The sequence below is a fragment of the Pan troglodytes genome, chromosome 11 (assembly GCF_028858775.2).
Source record: "Pan troglodytes isolate AG18354 chromosome 11, NHGRI_mPanTro3-v2.0_pri, whole genome shotgun sequence".
Classification (NCBI taxonomy): domain Eukaryota; kingdom Metazoa; phylum Chordata; class Mammalia; order Primates; family Hominidae; genus Pan; species Pan troglodytes.
Window position 1 is genome coordinate 118,831,130 of NC_072409.2, and position 23,385 is coordinate 118,854,514.

The following is a 23,385-nucleotide window of genomic DNA, read 5'->3' on the forward strand; positions in this document are numbered from 1 at the left end:
CAACAAAACCCTATAAGCTTTGTAATAAGTTGAATATTTGCCCCACTCCACAATGCATATCTTGAAACCTTAATCCCCATTGAGATGGTATTTGGAAGTGGGGCCTTTGAGAGGTAATTTGGAGTAGATTAGGTCATGAGGATGAGGTTCTCATAATGGGATTAGTGCTCTTACAAAAAGAGGATGAGACAGGAGCTCTCATGCGCTCTCTCGCTCTCTTGCTCTCTCTTTCTATATACTGCATAGTCATTTCTAGCATCACCTAAGTTAAGAGTGTGATACTTTAGAAAATACTCTTTTAAGTATTTGCAAAGTTAAATGAGTTGACCTCATGTCCCTTAGAGGAAAGTCTAAACAATGTGTGAGGACCAGAGAGTCCATCAGGAATCTTGCAGTACTTGTCATGCCTCAGTCACACATGAAGAACTGGCCTGACCATGTTTCTGGATTCTATTTTACTTCCACATCACAGAATCTGTGAAATCAGCTGCAACTCCACCTTCCCAGTTACAACCACCACCAATTGCAAAGTTCAGCTCCAGAAGAAGAAACGCTTTTCTCATTTAGCTCTTTTAGTGCTCTTCTCTTCAATGCAAGACATTGGACTTACTTGGTTTGTAAAATTTCCTCATTCTGGTGGAGTAATAAGGAAGTAATGAGAATAGGACTAAGAATTATGAACTCTTACTATGTTTTTGCTTAGAGTAGTTGTCCTTTTACTTATTCTCTGAAACCTTTTTAAGATAAAAATGAATTGTCTCTACTTTTCCTCAGTATGAACTCATCGGTCTCTCTTTCAAGTCATCCAACTCATGTCCATGATTTCTCTCTAATGATTATTCTCTAGTTAAGTTGAAATCAGAACTAAAGATGCAGTTCAGACTGCTGGTTTTGCTGAGTGTGGTGGCTCATGCCTGTAATCCCAGGACTTTGGGAGGCCGAGGCGAGTGGATCACCTGAGGTCAGGAGTTTGAAACCAGCCTGGCCAACGCGGTGAAACCCGGTCTCTACTGAAAATACAAAAAATTAGATGGGCATGGTGGTAGGTGCCTGTAATCCCGCTACTCAGGAGGCTGAGGCACAAGAATCGATTGAACTGGGAGGCAGAAGTGGCAGTGATTCGAGATCACGCCACTGCACTCCAGCCTGGGCGACAGTGAGACTGTCTCTCTCTCTTCTCTCTCTCTCTCTCTCTCTCTCACACACACACACACACACACACACACACACACACACACACAACAGACTGCTGATTTTAGTAGTATGGAAGATCAGATGACCTAAAAACTGTGACACTATTTATTCCTAGAAATGTCAACTATAACATAACGTGCATTGATTTAAATGTCAAGCTGAGCTTAAAAAGGGGAAATCTCCAGGTGAGAGAAAAAAAGAGAGAGTATTGAGAAATAGAACAGAAAGACAAAGTAAATGCCAGAATTAGGGAGTAAGAGCATATGGGATGGACAAGATGGAGAGAAAGGGGAGAGGAGAGCCAGAAGTGAGTGAATTGCAAAAGAAGCACAATTAGGCTGATGACTGACTTCTTAACAGCAAGAACAGAAGTCAGAGGACAGATATAATTTTCAGAGTTCTAAAAACTATTAATTGTTAGCCTAAAGCAAAGCAAAACTTTTTCAGGAAAGAGGGTTAAGATGGCATTAAAAGATAACACACACACACACACACACACACACACACACACACACACACACAAAATAATATTATTTCACTGCACCAGATTCTGCAGTTCAGACAAATGAACTATGTAAATGTGAATCTCAGAAAGACACAAAATGAGCTCAACCAGGGATGTGATGAAAAATGGCAAACACATGGATAAACCTAAATATACGAATGAATGGCAAGTACATATTGTATGTTGAATGTTTATATACTGCTGGGAAGTATAGAATTACTTTGGAAACTGGTTTGGCATTATCACCTAAGGTTGAAATTGTACTTACCCCATAACCAAGCAATTCCATTTCTAGATACATAAGGAGAAATGTGCAAAATGAGAAAACAATACCTTAGAAGAATCAACCCCAAAATCATTAACGGTAGAATGGCTAACTACAATATATTTTCATATAATAAAACACTAGACAGCATTCAGAATTACTGAATTACAATATACATATTAACACTAATGAATTAAAGTACTATCTTGAGGAAAATACCACATGGCATTGGTTAAAATCTCTAATCGTTATAATCTCTGTTGCTGATACAGAGAACGCTTCCATTCATCTAAAGTTAAAAACCCAAATACCATTTTATTTAAAAAGGACCTCCCTGATGTTTACTATATTCTGTCACTATTATTAGAATTTTAAAATGTTAGGCCGGCTACGGTGGCTCATGCCTGTAATCCCAGCACTTTGGGAGGCCGAGGCGGGCAGATCACGAGGTCAGAGATCGAGACCATCCTGGCTAACACGGTGAAACCCCGTCTCTACCAAAAACACAAAAAAAACTAGCCAGGTGTGGTGGCACACGCCTGTAGTCCCAGCTACTTGGGAGGCTGAGGCAGGAGAATCACTTGAACCCGGGAGGTTGAGGTTGCAGTAAGCCGAGATGTCACCACTGCACTCCATCCTGGGCAACAGAGCGAGATTCTGTCTCAAAAAAATAAAAAAGTTAACTCATTTAATCACATAACAACCTAATGAAATAGAAACTGTGAGAGGATATTTGGTGCACCTGCAAATGAAAAAAATCATAAAAGCAAATAAATGAAAAATAATTCAGTATACTACTCACCTTGAGAGATGAGCAATGAGGGGTTAGAATCAGCAAGAAAGACACTGGAGGCTTCAAAACTATAAGGAGATTGACATTTCATAAACTGGTAGGTTCATATCTTTTATTCTTTAAAGCAGGCATATATTTTACTCATTTTTATTCATGTGTAATAAAAATTTATACATTTCATAATAAAATGTAAATAAGTGAGAAAAGTTTGTGCTGCTCAATAGACTAATCGATCAAAACTGGCTATATATATAAATTAGATTATAATCATAGATAATATACAATAAAGTCTAAAGTAAAGACTTAAATGTGCAAACCACAACTATCAAAATTTAAAAATTATAGAAACATCTCGAATATTAGAGAAAAAAATTAGAGAAACTTTAAGGCATTAATCATAGAAGAAGTGATTGATAAATTAAAGGTCATTAAATTTTTTTTTAGTTTGAAGGACACCATACAAAACAAAAAGACATTTCACAGACTAGGAGAATATATTTGTCATACAGATAAATAAGAGGATTAGAATGGAGTATGTGGAATATAAACCTGTAAATAAGAAAACTATAATCCAATTGGAAAAAGAATAGGAGATATGAACCATCAGTTATAAGCCAGAGCAAAATACCAAAGTGGCCCTTTAAAGGTATATATTTAAAAATATTTCATTTTAAATTTTATCTTTTATTTATTTTTATTATATTTTAAGTTCTGGGATACATGTGTAGAACGTGCAGGTTTGTTGCATAGGTATACATGTGCCATGGTGGTTTGCTGCACCCATCAACCATTCATCTAGGTTTTAAGCCGTGCATGCATTAGGTATTTGTCCTAATGCTATCCCTCCCCTTGCCCTCAACCCACCACAGGCTCCGGTGTGTAATATTCCTCTCCTTGTGTCCATGTGTTCTTGTTGTTCAACTGCCACTGTGAGTGAGAACATGTGGTGTTTGGTTTTCCGTTCCTGTGTTAGTTTGCTGAGAATGATGGTTTCCAGCTTCATCCAAGTCCCTGCAAAGGACATGAACTCATTCTTTTTTATGGCTGCATAGTATTCCATGGTGTATATGTGCCACATTTTCTTTATCCAGTCTATCATTGATGGACATTTGGGTTGGTTCCAAATGTTTGCTATTGTAAATAGTGCTGCAATAAACATATGTGTGCATGTAACTTTACAGTAGAATAATTTATAATCCTTTGGGTATATATCCAGTAATGGGATTCCTGGGTCAAATGGTATTTCTGGTTCTAAATCCTTGAGGAATCGCCACACTGTCTTCCACAACGGTTAAACTAATTTACACTCCCACCCAAAATATTTCTTAGTGTAAAAATTACATAATTTTTACAATCTCAATAATTTTCATAATTTCCATAATTGGGAAAATACAAATTAAAATGTCAAATGTGAAATGCAAGGATGTGGAGCAACAGGAATTCATGTTCATTGCTGGTAGAAATACCAAGTTATATAGCCGCTTTGAAAAAGGTTTGATATTTTCTTCTAGAATTAAACATAGTCTTACCATGTCATCCAGCAATCAAGTGCTTTAGTATTTACCCAAATGAGTATATTCACACAAAAAACCTAGATACAGATAGGTGTTTATAGCAGCTTTATTCACAATTGCTAAAACATGGAAGCAACCAGGATGTCCTTCAATAGATACATAGGTAATAAACTGGATCACATCCAGAGAAAAATATTATTCAATGCTAAATAAATGAGCTGTCAAGCTGAGATATGAAGGAAATTTACGTGCCTGTTACTAAGCAGAAGAAGCCAGTATGAAAAGGCTACATACCCTATGATTCTGACAATATGACATTCTGGAAAAAAGCGAAACTATGGAGGTAGTAAAAACATTAGTGTTTGCCATTGTTTAGGGGAGAGGGTGGGATGCATAGATGGAGGATTTTTAGAGCAGTAAAACTAGTCTGCATGATACTGTAATTGCTGATCTAAGTGCTGACAGGAATAGGGTGTCAGATTTGGGGTTGATGAGAACAAAAAGATATGCCAGTGTCCAACAATCATATGAAAACATGCTCAACATGATCAAATAAGGAAAATGGAAATCAAAACCACAATGAGACATCACCTCATACACATTAGGATGGCCACTATCCAAATAATAAAAAATAGCATTAGTGAGACTATAGAAAGATCAAAATTCTTGTGCATTCTTGGTGGGACTGTAAAGTGGTTTAGCCATTATGGAAAGCAGTATGACCATTCCTCAAAAAATTAAAAATAGAATTATCCTATGATGTAGCAATGCTACTTTCAGATACATTTCCAAAATAATTCAAGCAGAATCTTGAGATTTTTGCCTCCCCTTGTTCATTGCTACATTATTCACAATAGCTAAGAGGTGGAAGAACCCAAATGTCTATTAACAGATGATTGGATAAAGAAAATGTGGTATATACGTACAATGGAATATCATGCAGCCTTAAGGGGGAAGGAAATCCCATCACATGCTACCACATAGATGCTGTGGACTGAACATATTTTCCCAAAATTTATATGTTGACATTCCAACCCCCAACGTCATGGTATTTGTATGTGGGGATAATTAGGTCAGGAGAGTAAAGCTTTCATGGATGGAATCAATGCCTTTATAAAAAGACAGGAGAGAGCTTGCTTTTTCTCTCCCTATTCTCTACCATTTGAGGATACAAGGAGAAAATGGCCGTCAGCAAACCAGGAAGTGGGCCAGACACCACTTCTGCTGGCACCTTGAGCTTACACTTCCCAGCCTTCAGAACTAAGATAAATAAATGGCTGTTTAAGACACTCAGTGTGTAATGTGTTATAGCAGCCTGAACTGACTAAGACAATGGATTAACCTCGAGGACATCATGCTAAGCTAAATAAGCCAGTCAGGAAAGTACAACCATTGTAGGACTCAACTCATATGAATTATTTAAGGTAGTCAATATCATAGAAACAAATGTAGAAAGGTGCTTGCCGAGAGCTGGGGGGAGGGAGGAAGGAAGGAGAACAAGTGTTTAATGGATATAGTTTCTGGTTTTTGAGATTAAAAAAAGCTCTAAAGATCTGTTGTACAACCTTGTGAATAGCCTTAATAATATTTACCACAATAAAAACAATTAGAAAACAAACATGAGAAAATACAAATTGGTACAAACTATTATTTGGATAAGGGTCCCTCTGAAGGCATTAGTGAAGGGGTAGAAAGAGGAAGAATGAGGTCTGAGCATTATAGAAAGGTTTTCTTTCTTTCTATTCTTTCTTCCTCATTTATTTGTTAATATAAGGATCTGAAACAATGCTATAATAACAATTTACTTAGTCTTAGTGGTGGAGTCATGTATCTATTATATAATTTTCTTAATTTATATGAATGTTTAAAGTTATTCATAATTAAAGTCATTTTTTTAAAGAAAAGATGTAATTGAATCTGAAGCAGTTCAGTCGATGTCTTCTTTGTCTCAAATGCAAAGTTATTGAAACTCAATTCGCTGGGCTTCTGTCCTGCCCTGAAATGTTCTTCTCTTGAAGGAAGAATAATAAAATCAGAAATCGGCCGGGTGAGGTGGCTCACGCCTGTAATCCCAGCACTTTGGGAGGCCAAGGCGGGCGGATCACGAGGTCAGGAGATCAAGACCATCCTGGTTAACACAGTGAAACCCCGTCTCTACTAAAAATACAAAAAAATTAGCCTGGCATGGTGGCGGGCGCTTGTAGTCCCCACTACTTAGGTGGCTGAGGCAGGAGAATGGTGTGAACCCGGGAGGCGGAGCTTGCAGTGAGCTGAGATCGTGACACTGCACTCCAGCCTGGTCGACAGAGCGAGACTCTGTCTCAAAAAATAAAAATAAAAATAAAATAAAAAATAAAATCAGAAATCAGTAAATCCTAGGTATTTGTGACTAGAAGTGTATTATCGAGCAAGTTTAAAGTAGTACAGTCAGTGAAGAACATCATATATGTGTTTCCATTTAGCTGTTTATTGAAGTTTCTGTGTATTAAGGTAAGATGATTAATTGTAAATGTCTACTTCCATAAATATACATAATATACAGCAATTGTGAAGAATAGGAAAACATGTGTGATCCACTGTTTTTTAAGACTTTTACTGTTCTAGTAATGTGTATTTACCCTGAGCTTGGAACACAAATTTACCCATTCTCTCTTGAAATTAATGCATTTCAAAATGGCTGCCTAAATTGGAGCATAGAACATTTTTCTCAGTGCAAATGACAGTCATCTCTGTGGAATTAAAATCTTTGTCTTAAACTAAAACTTTATTATCTAAATATGGAACAAACCAGCTTGGATGAGCATGTGCTAAAGTGAAAGAACTTGACATCCTGCTTTGGTTAAAGGAAAACTTTCATTGAAACTTTGACGAAATACATCACTTTCCAGATGCCATTTTTGATATAGGACATACAAATAAAAAGTTTACATGCATCTTCTAATGCATTTTAATTATATATTTTTTTTCAGTAAAATTATGTAAGTAAATTATGCTCTGAAATGGCACAACAAATTTAGCGATCAAATTAGAAGATTATTTTTAAGACCTTGTATTTAAACATTTTAAAAGGATGATTTTCAAAGAAATTTGTTCCATATATTCCACTGAGACATATAAAATATCCATCAACCTGGCCATTGAATGTTTTGCAGTTCTCAGCAAATTCCCTCAGAAGTGATTTTTATAATCTCATTATAGATTTATTTGAAAATAATTTTTCATCAAGGCTAGCGAATTTTTCTTTCTCTGATTCAAACTCTGTCCTTCAAGATCTTCAAAGTCATCGGCATTCAGAAATGATAAAATGATTGTCTTTTTAATTTTTTTTTCACATTTTATTATAACTTTGGATGCGTCAGATTTCTATGGAAGGTAATAACTTTCACCTCTAATTAGGTTCTTATTTTTGCTCAATGACTTAGACGTGAGTATATCCAACTGGATGTGAGATAAAGTTTCCAACCTGTTAGGATCTCCTTTTTTGTGTGTTGTTGTCATTGGCTTTCTATTTTAGGATAGAAAATATTTCTTTTTACATTTATTTTATTTTGATTGTTTAATTTTTTATTTTTTGTTTGGGTTGGGGGGTGGGAAGGTGGGGTCTTACTCTGTCACCCAGACCAGAGTGCAGTGGTGTGATCTCGGCTCACTGCAGCCTCAACCTCCCCAACTCAAGTGATTTTCTCACCTCAGCCTCCCACGTAGTTGGAACTACAGGTGTGGGCCACCATGCCCAGCTAATTTTTGTAGTTTTTTATTTTTGTAGAGATGAGGTTTCACCATGTTGCCCAGGCTAGTCTCAAAATCCTGAGCTCAAGTGATCCACCTGCCTTAGCCTCCCAAAGTGCTGGGATTATAGGTGTGAGCCACCACACCTGGTGAGAAAATATTTCTTATCCCTAAAAACTGACTCCTCTTCTATGTTTTATATATCTGATCTTGGGGAATAGAATGCTCATTTACTTAACAATTGATTAATCATTTCAAACTCACCCCTATGGGATCAGAATACTATTTCCTTGGTCTTAATCTCTCATGTAGACTGAGCTGTATCTGGCAGCCTAATATTCCTGGTCTCTCTTCATCCTCTTATTCATTCCTTCCCAGAGGAAGGAAGAGCAACAATGGATTGGTGAGTTTTCAAGAAGAATCTGAGTATGCATGCCTGGTCCCTCACCTCCTCTTTTCTTTTTAATGTTTACTAGCTGAGGAAATATGAAATCTGGTCAACTCTTCCTTGCTATAGTTTCACACAGGGTAGCCTGGAAGACACAGTTCGGGGTCTTATTTCTGGGTTTCACATTTTAGAAGACCACTTGTCTACAGAAATAGGAAATTTTCTTCAGGATTAGCTATATCAATAAAAAGTTGATATTTTGATCTATCTTCCATCTTAGGTCTTAATTGCCTCTTCATTTGAGCTAAGAAATAAACTACTAGTTATTGGACTTTCCCCAGATTCCCAACAGCATGTAAATCCCCAGTCCTCCAGATACTGGACGTTTAGTATTGCTCAGATTTTTGCTCTTCCCTTTAAACCATCTCTGTTTTGGTTTATTAGTTGACTGGATTAAAGAAAGAGGTTAACTATTCTAACTATTATTTTTTTTCAGTGTTAGAGCAACCTACAATTCATGCTTCACACTGATGCCAAAAAGTACATCCTGAAATAGACATTTTATATCTTGTTATTTCTCCATATTTTTGTGTGTTTATTTCAGACTCCCAAGTTGATTTCAGCTGGCTCTTTATGGTAACTGTCTACTCTCCAGTTCCATATCTAATGAGTCAATCAGACGCATGCTTTATTATCATATCACCAGATATTATCGTGTTAAATTCTCACAGTATTTAAAATAAAAAAACAGTTTAATGTATTTCCATGCATTCACACAAGTTTTTTCTCATTGCCCATAAAGACCTTGTATTCTTTTTCACCTAGCAAGATGAGCTCATCAACCTTTGAAAGTCAGTTTAAGCATCAGTTTGCCAAGGCATCTTATTTGACTCCCATCTGATATTTGGTTTTCCTCTGTTTTCTTTCAATACACTGTGAAATCTTCCATTTGTTATTTTATTCATTCATCCACTCTGGTATTCATTCATCCGTCCGTCCATCCATCCATCCATCCGTCCATCCATCCATCCATCCATCCATCCATCCATCTATCCATCTATCCATCCATCCATCTGTCCATCTATCTGTCCATTTATTCACTTGTCAATGTCAGTATACCTACCATATGCCATGGTCTGTGAATTGTGCTATGGATGCAGGGATGAAAGATACCATTCTTGCTTTCCTGGAGTTATATCTTTACCATAAATTTATCCCAAATACCTGTAATGAAAGATACATCTGACTGCCTTGTCCACTAGATGTAAACTATTTAATGGCAGAGATGGCATATTTGACTTGTGTTCTGTGCAGAAAATGCACGAGGAGAGAAGGAAAGACACACACACAATACCTTTAAGGGTAAACAAGCTTTATCCCACATAAATAGCAATGCAGATATAATAAGCAAATGATATAAGCAAATTAACATAAGCAAATTTATATAATAAGCAAATGATATAATAAGTAAATTGCAATGGGAAGGTGAGAAGGGAAAAATATATACATATTTACACTCACCAGACTATGGAGGATTCACCACCAAACTGGGAAGCAACAGCCTGGGCTCCAGAGTTGGACACTGCACTCACCAGACAATGGAGGATTCACCACTAGGCCCGGAAGCAGCGGCCTAGGCTGCAGAGTTGGCCAGTCATCCATGCACAGAGGAGGAGAGGTCTCATGAAGCTTCGGAGCAGCCTGGGACCCTAGCTCTTTTTGTAATGAGTTGTTTGGCATGAGGTCCATTCACAAGGGTCCTTTGTGACTGGGCCCAAGGAACACAAAAAGGTTGACTTGTTTTGTGACTGTCTGTTGTTTTTCAATAACTAACATATAGGAATAGATTGAAATAGAGATTTCTTCTAAAGAACACTGGATGAAAGCCTGAAGGGGCTCACACAACCCATTCTGGGACTTCGTGATCATTCTTTGTGTCCATGTTCAATTTAGTTCAGGTTTAATATTTAACTTTTTCTCCACAGCTTGGATTCCCTGCATCTACCACGTGTATGGCACAGACATGTTATCAATACATGTTTATTGAATAACTTATAAATCAGTCATCATCTATAAATGTCTTCCATCCTCAGTAATTTCAGAAATTGTAGTCTTGTATAAAATTTCTAGATGAGGATTTCAAGTTTGACTCTTTCCTGAAACCTTGAATTTTAAATAAGTGAAAATATGTTAAACAAAGATGAGGAGATGTTAGATTTATTGTAGCAGTGGAAGGACAAAGGTTATTTACCTAGTAAATTAGAAAGTTATTTAGATCTTTACTGTGGCTCTTAATTCCAGAATCTGAAACTCCCTTGGTTCCTGCTGATTCTCTAAGCCCTGGCCTTGGGCCTCCCATTGATTTGGTGAGCTCTGAATAGCTTTCCAGTAATTTCCATCTGTACCTTCATCATTTTTCATGATCGAAGATGTTTAGTTATTTACTGTTACTAAAAACAAGAACCTCAATTTTATTTTAGCAGAGTAGCTGATACTACCCACTGTTCTCTATGATATTGTGAGGCATATTTAGAAAGCTTCATTGTGTAAAATCTCTAAAGAAGTAGAAAACCAGAAAACCTGCTAAATGATGCCTGTATATTATTTCTTATCAAGGTAATTTGTCAGCAGACCTCCCAACTCCACCAGAAACGTCAGTTCCTGTAACATTACCTCCACACAACTGCACAGACAATGAATTTGTCTGCAGGTCTGATGATCACTGCATCGAAAAAATGCAGAAATGTGATTTTAAATACGACTGCCCTGACAAATCAGATGAAGCATCCTGTGGTAGGTGGATTCTTAAAATTTGTTTAAATATTGCCACAAAATAGAAAATACAAGTGTAATCTCTAAGTAGCACAGCCTAACATCATAGTTAGATATTTTCAACATGAGTTAGGGCAACTTCTAAATGTAACAGTTATTCATACAGAAAATTGTGATGGAAGAATCAGAATGCATTTTCTGCCAGGCCCAGTAAGTGGTAAGTGTCTTTAGATTAATGTTTTGGATTCAAAACTATCGTTTTCACAAACTTTACTTGACTCTGGGAGTAGCATTTAGTAGCTCTTTCCATCCATTCCCTTTGATCTGTACTCCTGACACTATAAAATAGGGAATGTTTAGGGAGGTAGCTTTATAATACTGTCAAATTAATTCATTCAAATTTTGCCATTGCCAAAATGCACATACAACATTAGTACTATTAAAATATGCAGAGTTCATGAGAAAACCTATCTTAATGCAAATGAGACTTTTATCCCCTGTGTCCTGGTTTTTACCTGCCAATTCAATGGTACCTGCCAATTCAATGGCTTTTCCTAAATGGATCAAAGACAAACTATTTAATTTAAAAATGGACTTCTCAGCCAAAGATACAGTCTGAGAGGAGAAAAATTAATCTGTGTCTGAATGAGCAAAGCATAAGATCAGAAGGGTAAACACTTTGAAATATCTTTCCCTTCCCTGTTCTTTATGGAGTAGCCTGTGAATTGACTGTACCATCATATTTCTCAAGTGTCTTGATAATATTAAGGGCTTAGAACAGACAGATAACACAGAGAGAGTATTGAAACCCTTGTTTTATGTCAACCTTGTGAAGAAATTCTAGGACTTAAGAAATCCAGTGAGGTTCATATTTATTCTTTTAATCTAGAAAAAAAGGTTTTTTAATGTACAAATACACCACCAATTAACTATCTAATCTAGACTAAAAAAGTCATAAAATCAAAGCTGACTCACTTCGTGCATAAGATGAGACAGTAATTAACTCAACCTAGCCAGGGATTTATATCATGCATCACAGATGGAAAATAATACAGTGGAAGGTGTGGTGGTGTTCAGACTTGCTCATCGGAAGGCATTCGAATCCCCTTATGATCTTATATAAGTTGTAGTGTTTGTAAGAGTTTATACAAAACCTAATTAATTACACAAAATGAGTATCTTTAGGGAATACTGAATTTCCTCTAAGTTCAACTTTGTCATTTTAGTCATGTTGTTTATGATTAGAGGGGAAGTTTTGATAAATTCTTTAAATGTCCTAAATGAGGGCCTACTATTAAGTTATTCTTAGTCAAATAGTTTTTATAATTTTGAACAAATATAAATGAATTATTACCATTTTATTTATGAACAAACTGAGATATTGTCTCTTCCACCTTTTTCTAAGATAAAATAGTATGACAAATCTGCCTGTAAACTGTAGAGATTTTCTAACTGATTTTGAAAATTGTGATAAAAACACATAACATGGCCAGGCGCAGTGGCGCACGCCTGTAATCATAGGACTTTGCGGGGCCAAGGTGAGCAGATCAGTTGAGCCAAGGAGTTTGAGACCAGCTTGGCCAACGTGGCAAAACCCCATTTCTACAAAAAGAATACACAAATTAGCTGGGTGTGGTGGCGTGTGCCTGTAATAACAGCTACATAGCATGTTTATACAGATAGCGGTGTAGATATTTCCATGTTTATACAGATAGCGATGTACATATTTCCATGTTTATACAGATAGTGGTATAGATATTTCCATGTTTATAGAGGTGGCGGTGTAGATATTTCCATGTTTATAGAGGGAGCGGTGTAGATATTAACATGTTTATAGAGGGAGCGGTGTAGATATTTCCATGTTTATAGAGATAGCGGTGTAGATATTTCCATGTTTATACAGATATCGGTGTAGATAATTCCATGTTTATACAGATAGCAGTGTAGATATTTCGATGTTTATAAAGATAGCGGTGTAGATAATTCCATGTTTATAGAGATGGCGGTGTAGATATTTCCATGTTTATAGAGATGGCGGTATAGATATTTCCACGTTTATAGAGATGGCGGTGTAGTTATTTCCATGTTTACAGAGATGGCGGTGTACGTATTTCCATGTTTACACAGACGGCGGTGTAGATATTTCCGTGTTTATACAGATGGTGATGTACATATTTCCATGTTTATGGAGATGGCGGTGTAGAAATTTCCATGGTTATACAGATGGCGGTGTAGATTTTTCCATGTTTATACAATTAGTGATGTACATATCTCCATGTTTATACAGATAACGGTGTAGATATTTCCATGTTTATACAGATAGCGGTGTAGATATATCCATGTTTACAAGATAGCGGTGTAGATATTTCCATGTATATAGAGATAGCGGTGTAGATATTTCCACGTTTACAGAGATAGTGGTGTAGATATTTGCATGTTTATTGAGATAGCGGTGTAGCTATTTCCATGTTTATAGAGATACTGGTGTAGATATTTCCATGTTTATAGAGGTAGTGGTGTAGATATTTCCATGTTTATAGAGATAGCGGTGTAGATATTTCCATGTTTATACAGATAGCGGTGTTGCTATTTCCATGTTTATAGAGATAGCGGTGTAGATATTTCCATTTTATACAGATAGCGGTGTAGATATTTCCATGTTTATACAGGTAGCAGTGTAGATATTTCCATGTTTGTAGAGATAGCGGTGTAGATATTTCCATGTTTATACAGGTAGCGGTGTAGGCATTTCCATGTTTATACAGGTAGCGGTGTGGATATTTCCATGTTTGTACAGGTAGTGGTGTGGATATTTCCATGTTCCTACAGGTAGCAGTGTAGATATTTCCATGTTTATACAGATAGCGGTGTAGATATTTCCATGTTTGTACAGATAGCGGTGTAGATATTTCCTTGTTTATACAGATAGCGATGTAAATATTTACATGTTTATACAGATATCGGTGTAAATATTTATGTGTTTATACAGATATTGGTGTAAATATTTACATGTTTATACAGATATCTGTGTAAATATTTCTGTGTTTATACAGATATCTGCGAAAACATATGTTCATACAGATATCTGTATTAATAATATTTACATGTTTATACAGATATCTGTATAAATATTTACATGTTTATACAGATATCTGTATAAATATTTACAGGTTTATACAGATATCTGTGTAAATAATATTTGTATGTTTATACAGATGACTGTATAAATATTTATATGTTTATACAGAAAACTATAAATATGTATATGTTTATAGAAATATCTGTATAAATACTTATATGTTTATACAGATTTCTGTGTAAATATTTATATGTTTATACAGATATGTGTATAAATATTTATATGTGTATACAGATATCAGTATAAATATTTTCATGTTTATACAGATATCGGTACAAATACTTATATCTTTAAACAGATAGCAGTATAAATACTTATATGTTTATACAGACAGCAGTATAAATACTTATATGTTTATACAGTCAGCGGTATAAATACTTATGTTTATGCAGACAGCGGTATAAACACTTACATGTTTATACAGATAGCGGTATAAACACTAACATGTTTATACATATAGCGGTATACTTACATGTTTATATAGATAGCGGTATAAGTATTTACATGTTTATACAGATAGCGGTATCAATATTTACATGTTATACAGATAGCGGTATAGGTATTCACATGTTTATACAGATAGCGGCATAAGTATTTACATGTTTATAAAGATAGCGGTATAAATATTGACATGTTTATACAGATAGCGGTATAAATATTTACATGATTATACAGATAGTGGTATAAATACATGTTTAAACAGATAGCGGTATAAATATCTACATGTTTATACAGACAGCGCTGTAAATATTTACATGGTTATACAGTTAGCGGTGTATTTACATGTTTATGCAGATAGCAGGTGTAAATAATTACATGTTTATACAGATAGCGGTGTAAATATTTACATGTTTATACAGATATCGGTATAAATATTTACATGTTTATAAAGATAGTGGTGTAAATATTTACACGTTTATACAGATATCGGTGTAAATATTTACGTATTTATGCAGACATCGGTGTAAATATTTATGTGTTTATGCAGATATGTGTAAATATTTATGTGTTTATACAGATATCTGTGAGAATATTTGTATGTTTATACAGATAGCTGTGAAAATATATGTTCATACAGATATCTGTATGTTTATATGTTTATACAGGTAGCTGTATAAATAATATTTACATGGATATACAGATATCTGTATAAATAATATTTACATGTTTATACAGATATCTCTATAAATATTTACGTGTTTATACAGATATCTGTATAAATAATATTTCTATGTTTATACAGATGACTGTACAAATAATGTTTATATATTTATACAGACAACTATAAATATTTATATGTTTATACAAATATCTGTATAAATAATTATATGTTTATACAGATTTCTGTGTAAATATTTATATGTTTATACATATATGTGTATAAATGTATGTTTATACAGATAGCGATATAAATATTTTTATGTTTATACAATTATCGGTATAAATACTTATATCTTTATAGAGATAGCGGTATAAATACACATATGTTTATAGAGACAGCGGTATAAATACATGTTTATACAGACGGCGGTATAAATACATGTTTATACAGACAACGGTGTAAATACTAAAATGTTTATACAGATAGCAGTATAAATAGTTACATGTTTATACAGATAACGGTATAAATACATGTTTATACAGATAGCGGTGTTAATATTTACATGTTTATACAGATAACGGTGAAAATATTTTCATGTTTATACAGATAGAGGTGTAAATATCTACATGTTTATACAGATAGCGGTGTGAATATTTACCAGTTTATACAGATAGCGGTGAAAATATTTACATGTATATACCGATAGCGGTGTAAATACCTACATGTTTATACAGATCGCAGTGTGAATATTTACTTGTTTATACCGATAGCGGTGTAGATATTTACAGGTTTATACAGATAACGGTGTAAATATTTACCTGTTTCTACAGATAGCGGTGTAGATATTTACCTGTTTATACAGGTAGCGGTGTAGATATTTCCATGTTTATACTGATAGCGGTGTAGATATTTACATGTTTGTACAAATAGCGGTGTAGATATTTACATGTTTATAGAGATAGTGGTGTAGATATTAAAATGTTTACATAGATAGCGGTGTATTTACATGTTTATACAGATATCAGTGTAAATATTTACATGTTTATACAGATATCTGTGTAGATATTTACATGTTTATACAGATAGCAGTGTAGATATTTCCACGTTTATACAGATAGCAGAGTAGATATTTCCATGTTTATACAGATAGCAGAGTACATATTTCCATGTTTATACAGATAGCGGTGTAGATATTTCCATGTTTATACAGATAGCGGTGCAGATATTTCCATGTTGATACAGATAGCGGGGTTCATATTTCCATGTTTATACAGATAATGGTGTAGATATTTCCATGTTTATACTGATGGCAGTGTAGGTATTTCCATGATTATACAGATGGCGGTGTAGATATTTCCATGTTTATACAGATGGCGGTGTAGATATTTCCATGTTTATAGACATAGCTGTGTGGACATTTCCATGTTTATAGAAATGGCATTGTAGATATTACCATGTTGATAGAGACGGCGTTGTAGATATATCCATGTTTATAGTGATGGTGGTGTAGATATTTCCATGTTTATAGAGATGGGGGTGTAGATATTTCAATGTTTATACAGACGGTGGTGTAGATATTTCTATGTTTATACACATGGCGGTGTAGATATTTCCATGTTTATAGAGACGGCGGTGTAGATATTTCCATGTTTATACAGATGGCGGTGTAGATAATTCCATGTTTACAGAGACGGCAGTGTAGATATTTCCATGTTTATACAGATGATGGTGTAGATATTTCCATCTTTGTAGAGACGGCGGTGTAGATAATTCCATGTTTATACAGATGGCGGTGTGAATATTTCCAAGTTTATAGAGATGGCGGTGTAGATATTTTCATGTTTATAGAGATAGCGGTGTAGATATTTCCATGTTTATGCAGATAGCGGTGTAGATATTTCCATATTTATACAGATAGCGGTGTAGATATTCCCAAGTTTATACAGATAGCGGTGTAGATATTTCCAAGTTCATACAGATAGCGGTGTACATATTTCCATGTTTATACAGATAGCGGTGGAGATGTTTCCATGTTTATTCAGGTAGTGGTGTAGATATTTCCATGTTTACAGAGATAGCGGTGTAGATATTTCCATGTTTATACAGATAGCGGTGTGGATATTTCCATGTTTACAAGATAGCAGTGTAGATATTTCCATGTATATAGAGATAGCGGTGTAGATATTTACATGATTATAGAGATAGCGGTGTAGATATTTCCATGTTTATACAGATAGCAGTGTAGATATTTCTATGTTTTTACAGGTAGCAGTGTAGATATTCCCATGTTTATAGAGATAGCTGTGTAGATATTTCCATGATTATAGAGATAGCGGTGTAGATATTTCCATGTTTATACAGATAGCAGTGTAGATATTTCTATGTTTTTACAGGTAGCAGTGTAGATATTCCCATGTTTATAGAGATAGCTGTGTAGATATTTCCATGTTCATACAGGTAGCGGTGTAAATATTTCCATGTTCATACAGGTAGCGGTGTAGATATTTTCATGTTCACACAGGTAGCGGTGTAGATATGTCCATATTTATACAGATAGCGGTGTAGATATTCCCGTGTTTATACAGATAGCGGTGTAGATATTTCCATGTTTATAGAGATAGCGGTGTAGATATTTCCATGTTTTTACAGATAGCGTTGTAGAGATTTCCATGTTTGTACAGGTAGCGGTGTAGATACTTCCATGTTTATACAGATAGCGGTGTAGATATTTACATGTTTATACAGATAGCGGTGTAAATATTTACGTGTTTATACAGATATCGGTGTAAATATTTACATGTTTATACAGATATCTGTGTAAATATTTCTGTGTTTTTGCAGATATCTGCGAAAATATATGTTCATAGAGATATCTGTATTTTGATATTGTTATACAGATATCTGTATTAATAATATTTACATGTTTATACAGATATCTGCATATTTACATGTTTATACATATACCTGTATAAATAATATTTGTATGTTTATACAGATGACTGTATAAATATTTATATGTTTATACTGATAACTATAAATATGTATATGTTTATAGAAGTATCTGTATAAATACTTATATGTTTATACAGATTTCTGTGTAAATATTTATATGTTTACACATATATGTGTATAAAGATTTATATGTTTATACAGATATCAGTATAAATATTTTCATGTTTATACAGATATCGGTATAAATACTTATATCTTTAAACAGATAGCAGTGTAAATACTTATATTTTTATACGGACAGCAGTGTAAATACTTATATGTTTATACAGTCAGCGGTATAAATATTTATATGTTTATGCAGACAGCGGTATAATCACTTACATGTTTATACAGATAGTGGTATAAACACTACCATGTTTATACAGATAGCAGTATACTTACATGTTTATATAGATAGTGGTATAAATATTTACATGTTTATACAGATAGCGGTATCAATATTTACATGTTTATACAGATAGCGGTATAGGTATTCACATGTTTATACAGATAGCGGCATAAGTATTTACATGTTTATAAAGATAGCAGTATAAATATTTACATGTTTATACAGATAGCGGTATAAATATTTACATGATTATACAGATAGTGGTATAAATATTTACATGTTTAAACAGGAAGCGGTATAAATATCTACATGTTTATACTGATAGCGCTGTAAATATTTACATATTTATACAGATAGCCGTGTAATTATTTATATGTTTATTCAGATAGTGGTGTAAATATTTACATGTTTATACAGATAGCGGTGTATGTATTTACATGTTTATACAGATAGCGGTGTATTTACATGTTTATGAAGATAGCGGTGTAAATATTTACATGTTTATACAGATAGCAGTGTAAATATTTACATGTTTATACAGGTAGCGGTGTTAATATTGCATGTTTATACAGATATCGGTGTAAATATTTACGTGTTTGTACAGATATCGGTGTAAATATTTACGTGTTTATGCAGATATGTGTGTAAATATTTACGTGTTTATACAGATATCTGTGAAAATATTTCTATGTTGATACAGATATCTGTGAAAATATATGTTCATACAGATATCTGTATGTTTATATGTTTATACAGATATCTGTATAAATAATATTTACATGGATATACAGATATCTGTATAAATAATATTTACATGTTTATACAGATATCTCTATAAATATTTACATGTTTATAGAGATATGTGTATAAATATTTGTATGTTCATACAGATGACTGTACAAATAATGTTTATATATTTATACAGATATTTATATTTATATGTTTATACAAATATCTGTATAAATACTTATGTTTATGCAGATTTCTGTGTAAATATTTATATGTTTATACATATATGTGTATAAATATATGTTTATGCAGATAGCGGTATAAATATTTATGTTTATACAATTCTCGGTATAAATACTTATATCTTTATAGAGATAGCGGTATAAATACATATATGTTTACAGAGACAGCGGTATGAATACTTGTATGTTTATACAGACAGCGGTATAAATACATGTTTATACAGACAGCGGTAGAAATACTTACATGTTTAAACAGACAGTGTAATAAATACTTAGATGTTTATACAGATAGCGGTATAAATACGTGTTTATACAGATAGCGGTATAAATACTTACATGTTTATACAGATAGCGGTATAAATACTAACATGTTTATATAGATAGCAGTATAAATAGTAACAAGTTTATACAGATAACGGTATAAATACCTCTTTATACAGATAGCGGTGTTAATATTTACATGTTTATACAGATAACGGTGAAAATATTTAGATGTTTATACACATAGCCGTGTAAATATCTACATGTTTATACAGATAACGGTGTGAATATTTACATGTTTATACAGATAGCAGTGAAAATATTTACATGTATATACAGATAGCGCTGTAAATACCTACATGTTTATACAGATAGCAGTGTGAATATTTACACGTTTATACAGATAGCGGTGTAGATATTTACAGGTTTATACAGATAACGGTGTAGATATTTACCTGTTTGTACAGATAGCGGTGTAGATATTTACATGTTTATACAGGTAATGGTGTAGATATTTCCATGTTTATACACATAGCACTGTAGATACTTCCATGTTTATACAGATAGAGGTGTAGATATTTACATGTTTGTACAAATAGCGATGTAGATATTTACATGTTTATACAGATAGCGGTGTAGATATTAAAATGTTTACATAGATAGTGGTGTTTTTACATGTTTATACACCTATCAGTGTAAATATTTACATCTTTATACAGATATCTGTGTAGATATTTCCATGTTTATACGGATAGCAGTGTAGACATTTCCATATTTATACAGATAGCAGTGTAGATATTTCCATGTTTATACAGACAGTGGTGTAGATATTTCCCTGTTTATACAGATGGCGGTGTACATATTTCCATGTTTATAGAGATGGCAGTGTAGATATTTCCAGGTTTATATAGATGGCAGTGTAGATATTTCCATGTTTACAGAGACGGCGGTGTATGTATTTCCATGTTTACACAGATGGTGGTGAAGATATTTCCATGTTTGTAGAGACGGCGGTGTAGATATTTCCATGTTTATACAGATGGTGGTTTAGATATTTCCATGTTTATAGGGACGGCGGTGTAGATATTTCCATGTTTATAGAGATGGCGCTGTGAATATTTCCATGTTTATAGAGACCCCGGTGTAGATATTTTCATGTTTATAGAGATAGCGGTTTAAATATATCCATGATTATGTAGACAATGGTGTATATATGTCCATGTTTATAGAGATAGCGGTTTAGATATTTCCATGTTTATAGAGACAGCGGTGTAAATATTTACATGTTTATAGAGATAGCGGTGTATATATTTCCATGTTTATAGAGACTACGGTGTAGATAATTCCACGTTTACAGATCGCGGTGTAAATGTTAACATGTTTATGGAGATAGTGATGTAGATATTTCCATGTTTATAGAGATAGCGCTGTAGGTATTTCCATATTTATAGAGATAGCGGTGTAGATATTCCCATGTTTATACAGATAGCGGTGTAGATATTTCCGTGTTTATACAGATAGCGGTGTAGATATTTCCATGTTTATACAGATTACAGTGGAGATAATTCCATGTTTATTCAGATAGCGATGTAGATATTTCCATGTTTACAGAGATAGCGGTGTAGATATTTCCATGTTTATACAGATAGCGGTGTAGATATTTCCATGTTTACAAGATAGCGGTGTAGATATTTCCATGTACATAGAGATAGTGGTATAGATATTTCCATGTTTATAGAGATAGCGGTGTGGATATTTCCATGTTTATACAGATAACAGTGTAGATACTTCCATGTTTTTCAGGTAGCGGTGTAGATATTTCCATGTTGATAGAGATAGCTGTGTAGATATTTCCGTGTTTATACAGGTAGCGGTGTAGACATTTCCATGTATATACAGGTAGTGGTGTGGATATTTCCATGTTTATACAGGTAGTGGTGTAGATATTTCCATGTTTATAGATATAGCGGTGTAGGTATTTCCATGTTTATAGAGATAGCGGTGTAGATATTTCCTTGTTTATACAGATAGTGGTGTAGATATTTCCATGTTTATACAAATAGCGGTGTAGATATTTCCATGTTAATGCAGATAGCAGTGTAAATGTTTCCAAGTTTGTACAGGTAGCGGTGTACTTATTTCCATGTTTATACAGCTAGCGGTGTAGTTATTTCCATGTTTGTACAGATAGTAATGTAGTTATTTCCATGTTTATACAGATAGCGGTGTAAATATTTACGTTTATACAGATATCGGTGTAAATATTTACATGTTTATACAGATAGGGATATCAATATTTACATGTTCATACTGATAGCGGTATGGGTATTCACATGTTTATACAGATAGCGGTAAAAGTATTTACATGTTTATAAAGATAGCGGTATAAATATTTACATGTTTATACAGATAGCGGTTTAAATATTTACATGATTATACACATAGCGGTATAAATATTTACATGTTTACACAGATAGCGGTGTAGATATTTCCATGTTTTTCCACATGGTGGTGTAGATATTTCCATGTTTATAGAGATGGCGGTGTAGATATTTCCATGTTTGTGGAGTTGGCGTTGTAGATATTTCCATGTTTATACAGATGGCGGTGTAGATATTTCGAAGTTTATAGAGATGGCTGTGTAGATTTTTACATGTTAATACATATAGCGGTGTAGATATTTCCATGTTTATAGAGATGGCCATGTTGATATTTCCATGTTTATACAGATAACGTTCTAGATATTTCTATGTTTCCTGAGAGAGCGGTGTAGATATTTCCGTGTTTCTAAAGATATCGGTGTAGATATTTCCATGTTTATGGAGATAGCGGTGTAGATATTTCCTTGTTTATACAGATGACGGTGTAGATATTTCCATGTTTACAGAGATAGCAGTGTAGATATTTCCATGTTTATAGAGATGGCGCTATAGATATTTCCACGCTTATACAGATGGCGCTGTAGATATTTCCATGTTTATAGAGATGGCGGTGTAGATATTTCCATGTTTATAGACATGGCGGTGTAGATATTTCCATGTTTATACAGATGGTGGTGTAGACATTTCCATGTTTATGGAGATAGTGGCGTAGATATTTCCATGTTTATACAGACGGCGGTGTAGGTATTTACATGTTTATAAAGATGGCGGTGTAGATATTTCCAGGTTTATAGAGATGGCGGTGCAGGTATTTCCACGTTTATTCTGATAGCGGTGTAGATATTTCCACGTTTATAGAGGTAGTGTCCAGATATTTCCATGTTTATAGAGATAGCGGTGTAGATATTTCCATGTTCATCCATATGGCGGTGTAGGTATTTCCATGTTTATAGAGATGGCGGTGTAGATATTTCCATGTTTATTGAGATATCGGTGTAGATATTCCCATGTTTTTACAGGTGGCGGTGTAG

The 23,385-nt window shown here is 34.1% G+C and overlaps 1 protein-coding gene across 1 annotated transcript in view; it reads left to right on the top strand.

The window, feature by feature from the left end:
• Window positions 1-11,225, top strand: part of LOC129136087 (MAM and LDL-receptor class A domain-containing protein 1-like) — a 51,189-nt gene extending 39,964 nt beyond the window's left edge. Inside the window, exon 3 of the mRNA XM_054659349.2 lies at window positions 11,005-11,225. Coding sequence (XP_054515324.1) covers window positions 11,005-11,225 — 221 coding nt within the window. The remainder of the gene's footprint in view (window positions 1-11,004) is intronic.
• Window positions 11,226-23,385: the final 12,160 nt, after the last annotated feature.